Consider the following 10422-nt stretch of genomic DNA (forward strand, 5'->3'; position numbering starts at 1 on the left):
AAGTGGGAGTGGGCAAGAGAGTCCTGGATGAGGGCCCAGCTGTACAAAGCCTGGGGCATCAGCAAGAGCCCAGCATGTGTGAGGAACTGAAACAGGGCCCATGTGTCTGGAACAAAGTGATACAGCAGCTGGGGCGTGGGAGGGAGAGGTGGAGGCTGGAGAAGAGGCGGGGCTTCGGGTCTCATCCTGAGGGCGATGGAGAGACTCACTCAGGTCTGTGTTTTGGGAACATCACTGGGAGAGAGAAGCCCTGGAGGTACACAGCTGGAGGCTGAGCCGTGGGTGTGGGCCGTGGCCCCACAAAGGCCCACGGGCAGCAGACCCAACAGGTGCTCTGGCTCACCAGCCGTGGGTGGTCCGAGAGTTGCTGTCCTGACCCCCAGCAGACCATCAACCCACCAGGACCAGGGTAGGGGCCATGTTGGGGGGGAGTGTCAAAGTATAAATAACACCAGGGGCTCCCACCTCTCAGCCAGGCTGGCCCTGCCCCCTGGCTCTCACCGGATCGGCAGGGCAGGACGAATCCAGCTTCGGGAGCCATCATAGGGTGGAGCTGAGGGGTTGAGACTTCAAGTCCATAGCTCGACCTTCTGGGCGGCACCTGCTGGACATGGGCTGCCGCTGCCGCCCAGCCTGCCCCTCCTGGCTGGCAACCATTGTCAAGTGCAACTGAAGATGATGAAGTAAATCCCTGCCCCCCACTGTCACCTGGGCCGTTGCCCCGTGACTGGCAGCGCCCCTGGTTTCGCCCCATCCTGCCAGCTTTCTAAGACGCCTGGGTCCAGCCAGAGGAGAGAGACAGGAACCTCACTCCCTCTTTCAGCACGAGGGACCCCAGAATTCTGCAACTCCAGCCCCTTCTGGCCCCAGCCAAGTTGGGGTGTGGATCCCCTCCAGCTGGTCTTGCCCCCAGGGATTCCCTGTGGCTGCAGCCCCCCCGGGGTGGGGCGGAGGGTGGCAGGCGCACAGGTGGGGCCTGGCTGGCCTTGGTGAGGGGTCGAGGCAGAGAGTCACCATCACGCCCACTCAGATCCCCTTCTGCCTGTCCACACTTCTAACAGACACTTCCGGCTGCTTCCCTGCCTCTGCCCTTGCCCTCCCCACCCCACCGCCGCCTGCCGCCTCCTCCGGGGAGCACTCCTGATTGTGCTGACGGACGCCCAGGTCCTGGTGTCCTCCCAGCACTGGGGAGGTCTCTCCGGGCCCCTTTCCCCTGGGTATTCAGGCCATTCCTTCCGGAAGGCCCCCTGGGGTCAGCGGCAGAGCCTGGGAGAGGTGAGGAGGAGCAGTCTGGTTAATCCGTGAGGAAATCACCCTGACAAATGTCCCTGGTCCCTGCTGCCTCCCAGCGAGGCCGAGAAGCATGCACGTCCCCCTCCATCCATGCGGTGTCCACTCGTCCAGCGTCGTCACAAGCCCGCTCGGCGCAGGACAGAGCAGGCAGGGCCCAGTCCTGTGGAACTTCGCTGACCCGGCTGGGCTGTTTTCCTGCCTGCGGTCTGCCCTGCCTGTTCCCCTTCCAAACCTTTGCTCAGGCAGTAGGTATGCACTCATCTACGGCCCTCCGGCTGCCTCCTCCAGACAGCCTTCCGAGATCTCCAGGTGAGAAGCAACCTCTCCCCACTCTGGGCACCAAGGCTCAGGATCACCCCTGCATGCCCCCACTTCAGGTATTCACCCCTTGATGCCCCCAGCCCTCCAGGGCAGAGTTGGGGCTGGCCTCTGCCCTCCCTCTGCCCCTGGGGCGGCCCTCCTGGCCAGTGGCCTGCAGCAGCCCACAGCTGGTCCAGAAACTTCTGCGGCTGTTGGCTTGAGTGGTTTCCTAGAATGGACAGGGGAATTTGGCTCCTTCTGGGGAAGCGCTTCAAGGCTGCACCGAGCACAAGAGGCTGCAAAACCCACTCAGGGAGTTTCCCGGGCAGGGGCCCACCCGGGTCGTCGTCGTGCCCGCGTGCCCTCTGGGGCCCAGAAGCATCCGCAGCCTCAGTGGCAGGTGGAGGAGCCGCAGGAAGCGGACAGAGGCAGTGGGCAGAGGGCACAGAGAACAAGGCGGCTGGGGCCACACCCTCTGCCCTGCACAGCCACTGCTGGGGCTCCCACACGCACTTCCTCCGCCTCCACAGGCCTTGACAGCAGAGCCTGGTCAGGCTGCTGCTGCGGCATGGTAGGCTAAGCCTCCACCTGTGGCCACGGCCTCCCATGTGGGCATCGGTTTGTGTCCCAGCTACTTCTCTTCTGATCCAGCTCTCTGCTATGGCCTGGGAAAGCAGAAGATGGCCCAAGCGCTTGTACCCCTGCACCTGCATGGGAGACCTGGAAGAAGCTCCTGGCTTCTGATCAGCTCAACTCCAGCTGCTGTGGCCATTTGGGGAATGAATCAGTGGTTGGAAGACCTTTCTTTCTGTCTCCTGCTCTCTGTAACTATCTCTCAAATAAATAAATAAAATCTTTAAAAAAAAAAAAAAAGAAAGAAAAAAGAGGCTAGCGGGGTGGGTGTGGGTGGGGGGTGCAGCCAGGCCCCTCCCTCCTGTGCAGGAAGCTGGTTCCAAGGATGAGCACCTGCAAGACGAGCGCCCTCTCCTGGACAAGTGAGCAGAAGCCTGGGGTAAGGTTAGGGTCTTTTTTTTTTTTTTTTTTTTTTTTTGACAGGCAGAGTGGACAGTGAGAGAGAGACAGAGAGAAAGGTCTTCCTTTTGCCGTTGGTTCACCCTCCAATGGCCGCCGCGGTAGGCGCGCTGCGGCCGGCGCACCGCTCTGTTCCGATGGCAGGAGCCAGGTGCTTCTCCTGGTCTCCCTTGGGGTGCAGGGCCCAAGCACTTGGGCCATCCTCCACTGCACTCCCTGGCCACAGCAGAGAGCTGGCCTGGAAGAGGGGCAACCGGGACAGGATCGGTGCCCCGACCGGGACTAGAACCTGGTGTGCCAGTGCCGCAAGGCGGAGGATTAGCCTAGTGAGCCGTGGCACCGGCCAAGGTTAGGGTTTTGACAGAGCCACCCCCACCACGGGAGATGAAATTGAAGCCCAGAGAGGCTCTGTGAGCTGCCCAGGGTCACACAGTTAGACAGTGGCAGGGAGGTTCTGCCATGAGCAGGAAAAAGTCTCCCTGGCAATCCCAGCATCCAGAGCTGGCCCTGCGGGGTGGGGGTGGGGGTGGGGGAGCTGCCTGGTCTCTCTTCCCATGATCTGTGCTTGCTCTGAGGAGCCAGGAGCTCACGCCGTGAGCCTGATCACCGCTCCTGGGAGGGTCGGGGTCAGCAAAGAGCTTGCTGGTTGGTATCATCACCGCTCATGAAAATGTAATGAGGGCCGGCGCCGTGGCTTAACAGGCTAATCCTCCACCTTGCGGCGCCGGCACACTGGGTTCTAGTCCCGGTCGGGGCGCCGGATTCTGTCCTGGTTGCCCCTCTTCCAGGCCAGCTCTCTGCTATGGCCTGGGAAGGCAGTGGAGGATGGCCCAAGTGCTTGGGCCCTGAACCCGCATGGGAGACCAGGAGAAGCACCTGGCTCCTGGCTTCGGATCAGCACAGTGTGCTGGCCGCAGCGGCCATTGGAGGGTGAACCAACGGCAAAAAGGAAGACCTTTCTCTCTGTCTCTCTCTCTCACTATCCACTCTGCCTGTCAAAAATAAAAATTAAAAAAAAAAAAAGAAAAGAAAATGTAATGAGGATTCGCGGATTAGCGCGTGGCCCACTGTGGGCAGGCAGGACGCACCTGGCGCCACGGTGGGGAGCAGGTGGGAGGATGTGGGGTGGACATCACCTGCAGCATCCCTGGGTGCTCAGGGGCAGGGCGGAGCCAGGCCTTGACTCCCCCACGTCAGACTCCAAGTCCAAGCACCTTCCAGCTGCACACCTGCGAGATGAGGCCCACAGGGATGCCCGTGCTCTGGCCGCGTGACCTGACCCATCTCCGTGACGCCTGGGCCAGGGGCTGGGCGGGAAGCCCAGTGCAGATGCTGGGTGCTGCTCGGCCAGAGGTGAGAGGCACCCATGTTGCCCAATCCCTTCTTTCTGTTCTTTGGGCTTCCCGGGCTGTGGGAGTGATGTCTGGACCGACTGGTGTCCAAGGCCCCGCCGGGCTGCAGCCATCTGTGCATAGGGTCCTGCAGCCAGGGTCGCTCTGGGCCCTGGGCTTTCTCAGAATCCGAAGGAAAGGGCCCTGCGCACCTGTGCGCCGAGGTCTGCCGGTTCCTAGGGTCAGCCCCCCAGCAGCTGGAGGCCTGTGGGAGGCGGGGTCCCGGGGATGGGGCTGGGCACCGTGTGGCACCGGGCAGGAGGGAAGTCCTCCAGTGTTCAGGGAGCAGGGAGCAGGCCTGAAGCTGGCTGAGGATGAGGCTTTGTGATTCTGCCCATAGAGGAACCAAGAAATGTCCCCTTGGAAATGAGAAGTGTCGTGGCCCCGGACACACGGACCCCACCTCTGTCCCCCTCGAGTCCCGTTCTCTGGAAAGCCGCAAACATTCCAAAACTGGACTTACACTGAATCATCTGATTCTTCGAACTGCCCTGCTCTGGGGAAGGATGTCGGGGGAGGTGACAGGAGGCGGAGCAGATGGCCCAAGAGGTTAAATAGTCACCTCCCCAACCCAGACACACCCTTGGCTCGCGTCCTGTCTCCCCGTCTCCCCGTGGAAGGATGCCTGGCACCATGCACCCCCTGAGGCTGCTGTTCCTGGTTGTTGTCCTCCTGGGGGCGGCCCTGCAGCACAGCCACGCAGGTGAGAGCCGGGCCGGGCGTGCAGGAGCGGAGGGCACGGACACAGCAGCGGTCTGTGTGTCACTTATACACCAGGGACGGGAAGGGCTGGCGGGGCGCGGTGTGGAGGGAAGGGACAGAGAAAGCATGCAATGGCGTGGACGGGCCAGCACGTGGCACCGAAGTGCTTAGGAGCAGGACCGACTCCACGTTGTTGCTGGGCTCCGTCTGCTTCAAGGGCTTCAGGCACAAGGAGAGACTCAGAGCAAGGACAGCAGGCTGGGCTCCCGGGGCGGGGCAAACGGGGGCCTTTAGAATCAGCGGAGACAGGGTATGCTCAGGGATCACAGCTGCAAGCCAGGACTCGTGTACAGACCTGGGCCCAGCCTGAGAGACGCACAGCACACGGACTCCCAGGGCGCACACAGAGGGCACGTGCTAACGCAGGCGACGGACCTACCACACACAGCGGCCTCACGCACACACACGCTTGCACACATGCATGCATGTAGACGCTGCCAGCAGCTCCTCTCTCTCCGTAGCTCGGGCCACCAACGTGGGCCGGGAGTGCTGCCAGGAGTTCTTCAAGGGCGCGATCCCCCTGCGGAAGCTGGTGTCGTGGTACAGGACCTCGGCCGAGTGTCCCAAGGAGGCCATCGTGTAAGTCCCCTGCCCCACCTCTGCTCCTAGGGGGCCGGGCAGTCCCTGGAGCTCCCAGGGTACCCACTGGGGAACGTTGTGGGTGGGGAAGAGAGGGGACAGTAGTCCCTGCAGTCACAGGTCTGGCTCTGGCCCGAGTTGGGCCACAGAATCCCAAGGCCATGTCCCCTCTGTCACCCCCACTCGCCAGGCTCTAGGTGGCCCAAGGAGTGGCACACAATCCCACAGCGCCAGCTGCCTGGCTGGGCCAGGCTGAGGCAGGGCCCTGGGGGGTGGACAGCAGCAAGGGCAGAGCCTGGTGTGCCACACCTGCCCCCCGATGGCCTGGATGACATCCAGCAAGGTCCTGCCCCTTGTGGTCCCCAGGGTCCTGGTCGGCACAGGTGGGATGGCCTTGGGATTCTAGAAGGTTCTTGGCACCCTGACAGCCCCTGGCGGTTTCCTCCCTGCCCCCACCCCCCCGCAGGCTTGTAACCGCCCAGGGCAGGCTCGTCTGCTCAGACCCCAAGGATGGGCGAGTGAGAAAGGCCATCAGACGCCTGCCAAGACTCACCCTGCCGCGGGACCTCGCCGACCGGAAGTCCTGAGGATCTCCCAGCACCACCCAGCCGCTGGGTCCACCAGACACAGAGACCCCGCCAGTCCCTGTCCAGAGCTGCTGTCATGGGGGCAAGAGGGTGCGGATTAAAGTGTGTCCCCTCGGCCTGGGTCTGCGCATTCTATTCCTGAGAGCAGGGCCCTCAGAGCCAAGTGTCCCTGCCCTCCCAGGCTCAGACGGGCAAGCCGACCGCCGCAGGCCACGTCCAGAGTGGAGGTCCCAGGTGGGCAGGGCCAGCTGCCCCTTCCCTTCTGCGCACCCTGGCACGTGGGAGCCCCGGAGGGGCCCTGGGTCCTCGCCCATCTTCTCTGCCCCCAGGGTCTCCCGGCCCCCAGAGCAGCCCCCTCCTCTTGCCCGATGCAGATCTGAGAACCTGCTTCTCCTTCCAACTCCACCAACACCCAGGACCCCTCTGCCGTCCACTCCGCCACAAGCCTTGGGCAGCCCCGAGGCCTAGAGTGTGTGCGTGTGTGTGGTGTGTGTTCCACGGCTGCCCCTCCCATTCCACCCCCCAGCACTCCCCCCACATATCTCTGGGGCCCAGCCCCTCGGGTGCCCTGGCTCCTTCTCTCAACTCAGACTCCAGCCTGGCTGAGCCTCCCTCCTCCACTTCAACGCCCACCACTCAAAGCTCCAGGCAGGCTCCCACCCCACCCCTCCAGGCCCGCGTGCCAGCCCCACTGCCCCGGACGGGGACCCAGCGAAGTGTGGGCGCTGCTGCCTGGCTGCTTCGGATTCTGCGCCTCCCCCGTGGCCCCGCCCCTCCCAACCCCTCGGTGGGCTCAGGGGACCCCATGGCGCTTGCTCTCGAAAGGACCGGGGGCGGGAGGCTCGGAACCTCCTCCCCTCCAAACCGCGGCCCAGGCCAGGCCTGGAAATCACAGGGTCTGGGGTCTTGGGGGGCACACAGCATGGGGTCCTCCCGGAGGACCCCCGCAGCGGGGGGCGCGCCTTCGGGAACGGCTCTTGCCCGCTGCTGCCCCCTCGAGGCCAGTCGTCTCAGGGCAAGACCCGTGTCCGCTTTCCCGCCCGGCAGGGAAGAGGCGGTGGTGGCGGCGCGAGCCTGCGTCTGCGAGACCCCGCGGTCACCTCGGCCACAGGCGGTCTCTTCTCCTGCCCTGGCACCCTCGAGTGACCGCTGCAGGCCCAGTCCGGGTTCTTGGCAGAAAAATACCCTCCGAGCCCAGGGGGTAGGGGAAGGGTGAAGTTTAGGGGCAGGTAGGGGTGCCCGGGGCCGAGGACGGCGAGGGCTGCGCCGGCCTCACCCTGCGGGCCGCGCACGCGGACTCTCGGGCGTGGCCGGCTTGTCTGCCCGCGGGGAGCTCGCGCTCCACGGAAGGCCAGCGGCTCGGACCACGGGGCTGGGGGCTTCCAGGGAGCCCGCGGTGGGACGGCCCGAGGGGCGGGGACAGGTGGATCCGGCAAGGTCAGGGAACCCCCGCACCCCACAGCCACAACGGGTGCGTCTGTCCCGGGCGTTTCGAAGAGTCGTGACTCGGAGACCCCCGCGATCGGGGCGCGCGGCGGGGGCAGGTGCACAGTCCCGCGTGGCTCCTCCCAGCCCTGGCATGGGAGCGCAGCTCGACCGCCCCCTCCGCGGGAGGTCCGCCTTGGTCTCCGCGGTTGCAGCCGATCCCTCTCGGTGTGTGCACGGCCCACTCCCTGCCCTCACCCGGTCTGAGCCCGACCGCACTCTGCCTGCTGATATTGCAGCTGCTCGGGGGTTTGATTCACGCGAGGAGCTCACTGGGCAGGTATTTGCGACACAACTTAGTCCCTGACTCATTTATAACCTGACTCATTTATAAAAAGTGCTTTGCGCGTGGCGGGCTTTTGAGTTAGATATTTTCATCAGCCACACCGGGGTGAATTCCGTCAGGGGCACTCGTGTGGAAAGAGATTTCTCCAGGGGCTCTCACCCCTGGGCTTGAAGCATTTTCAGGTTTTTAAAGATGGAAGTTAAAATTGGATAGTTCTCCAATTTCCCAGCAGAGGGCGCCCCAGCCCTACAATAAAGGTCTGGGGCTGCAGCGTGCTGCCCACGCCAGAGTCGGGTTAGACCGCTGGAGAGGCAGAGGAAGGGCAGTGCGGGATTCGCAGGGCCGCCAGCTCCAGCAGCAACTTGGGCAGGCCCAGGAGCACCGGGCCAGGCTGTTCTGTGTTTCTTTAGGGTCTGTACTGGCCTATTTGGCACAATAGCCAGGAGCAGGTGTTCCTGCGTAGCTGCGAAGACACGCGGTCACATTGGAGGGCCTGGCTTGACGCCCAACTCCAGCTTCCCGCCGCTGCAGACACTGCCACCCATGGGGGAGACCCGAGTTCCTGGCTCCCAGCTCCGCCCCGGCCGCTGTGGGCATCTGGGGAATGAACCAGCAGATGGGAGCTCTCTGTTGGTCTCTGCCTCCCACGGGCACACTCTGACACAGCGCCTCGTGCAGTCTCTGCTCTGTCGCTGCCTGGGAGCCTGGCCACCTTTGCTTCCCCTCCGGGGGCCTGTGCTGGCTGAGACGGTGAAGTTGGACCTTCTCTCTCCTGTTGGAGGCTGACCCCAGGAAGGGAGGTGGGGCTGAGGGGGCTGCTTCTGGGCCTCCCCTCCCTTCGGGGGACCACGGTCTGCCAGCACCTGCCTATCCCCACGCCCTTTCCAAGCCCACATGGCTGCCACAGGCATGAAATGCCCTGCAGGACAGAGAGCTGGGAGCCTGCGGAGGGGCTTGCTCAGCCCTGTGCACCTGCTCCGAGCAGGATGTTCCCAGCGGCCGAGAGGAGACAGTCCACGGCCATGGGCAGGTGAACGGGGAAGCAGACTGTGGCTGTCCTCACAGGGAGGGTCCCTCCCCCGGAAACAGGAAGGAGGTTGCTGGCACCGGGCAAGCTGAAGGACACCGCAGCCACAAGGGGTCGCGCGGTGCAGTAAATCCGTGGACTCAGATCCATGGGTGCCGCAGGCTAGAGGGGCGGGGAGATGGGGAGCAATGGCTTCCAGGGCTGGGGTTTCCTTTTGGGTGGTGAAAACTTTGTTTTGAAAATTTACTCGCGGGGCCAGTGCCGTGATGCACTAGGTGAAATCTCCGCCTGCGGTGCTGGCATCCCATATGGGCGCTGGTTCTAGTCCCAGTTGCTCCTCTTCCAGTCCAGCTCTCTGCTGTGGCCCGGGAGGGCAGTGGAGGACGGCCCAAGTGCTTGGGCCCATGCACCCCCATGGGAGACCAGGAGGAAGCACCTGGCTCCTGGCTTCGGATCGGCATAGCTCCAGCCGTGGTGGCCATTTGGAGAGTGAACCAACAGAAGGAAGACTTTTCTGTCTCTCTTTCTGTCTGTAACTCTGTCAAATAAATAAAAAAATCTAAAAAAAAAAAAAAATTTACTCGCCAGCATTGTGGTGCAGCAGGTTAAGCCCACACACCATATCAGTTAGTTCAAGTCCCAGCTGCTCCACTTCTGATCTGGCTCCTGCAATGGCCTGGGAAAGCAGCAGCAGATGACCCAAGTGCTTGGGCCCTGCACCCGCATGGGAGACCCAGAAGCAGCACCTGGCTCCTGGCTTCGGCCTGGCTCAGCTCTGGCCATTGCTGCAGCTTGGGGAGTGAAAGCAGATGGAGGATTTCTCTTTTGCTCTCTGTAGCTCTTTCAAATAAATCAATCTTGAGAGAGAGAGAGAGAGGAAACGAGGGAGGAGGGGAGAGGAGGGAAGGGAGGAGTTGCTTGTCCTCACCCCCACCCCGCTCTGTCCTCCCCAGACCTGTCCCAGACCTGCCCCGTGTGACAAGACAGCAATGGAAGGAAACAGACTGAGGGGACAGAAAGGACAGGGCTGCAGCCAGACCGGAAGCTGAAAACTCGCCAACACTGCCTTGTGCCCGGCCAGCCTGTCTTAGCATGCAGGTGCCGGTGCTGGGGAGACGGGATTCGCTGCGCCTCCTGCCCAGCGCCGCCCTCCATAGGGAACTCTAAGTGATCCCCAGCGAGACTATTCCTTTCAGTATGGAGCAATGCTGTACCACCTTTCTTCCAGTTTCTAGAAAATTTCTTGGATCATAGCTTTCAGTAATTTTTTTGGATTTTTGAGAGAGTTACAGAGAGAGGCCGTCCATCTGCTGGTTCACTCCCGAAATGGCCACAAAAGCCAGAGCTGCGCCGATCCGGAGCCAAGAGCCAGGAGCTTCTTCTGGGATCTCCCATGCAGGTGCAGGGGCCCAAGCACTTGGGCCATCTTCTACTGCTCTCCCAGGCCATCAGTAGAGAGCTGGATCGGAAGAGGAGCAGCTGGGACAGGAACCAGTGCCCATATGGGATGCCGGCACCGCAGATGGAGCCCTGGCCTATTACGTCACAGCGCCAGCCCTCAGTCATTTTTTGTATAATTTTTTAATATTATATTTGTATTTTAGTTTTTAAAATGTTCCACAAGGATTTATACATTTCTGTTAACATGTCTTAGTTGTGCCTAATCCTGTTTTTATTTCT

At 62.3% G+C, this 10422-nt stretch overlaps 1 protein-coding gene across 1 annotated transcript; it reads left to right on the top strand.

Moving 5' to 3' along the window:
- Positions 1-4632: 4632 nt before the first annotated feature.
- On the top strand, positions 4633-6053 carry CCL17 (C-C motif chemokine ligand 17). Its single transcript, XM_062177769.1, has 3 exons — positions 4633-4719; positions 5240-5357; positions 5824-6053. The coding sequence occupies exons 1-3, from the start codon at positions 4638-4640 to the stop codon at positions 5942-5944; spliced, it is 321 nt and encodes a 106-aa protein (XP_062033753.1). The 5' UTR covers positions 4633-4637; the 3' UTR covers positions 5945-6053.
- Positions 6054-10422: the final 4369 nt, after the last annotated feature.

Source organism: Lepus europaeus, chromosome 19 (assembly GCF_033115175.1).
Source record: "Lepus europaeus isolate LE1 chromosome 19, mLepTim1.pri, whole genome shotgun sequence".
NCBI classification, from domain to species: Eukaryota; Metazoa; Chordata; class Mammalia; order Lagomorpha; family Leporidae; genus Lepus; species Lepus europaeus.

Bases quoted from the DNA above. Each gene is read 5' to 3' on its own strand.
- CCL17 (XM_062177769.1), top strand. From the start codon at position 4,638: ATGCCTGGCACCATGCACCCCCTGAGGCTGCTGTTCCTGGTTGTTGTC. The intron at 4,720-5,239 runs GTGAGAGCCGGG...CTCTCTCCGTAG, and splicing joins CCTGCAGCACAGCCACGCAG to CTCGGGCCACCAACGTGGGC. The intron at 5,358-5,823 runs GTAAGTCCCCTG...ACCCCCCCGCAG, and splicing joins TGTCCCAAGGAGGCCATCGT to GCTTGTAACCGCCCAGGGCA.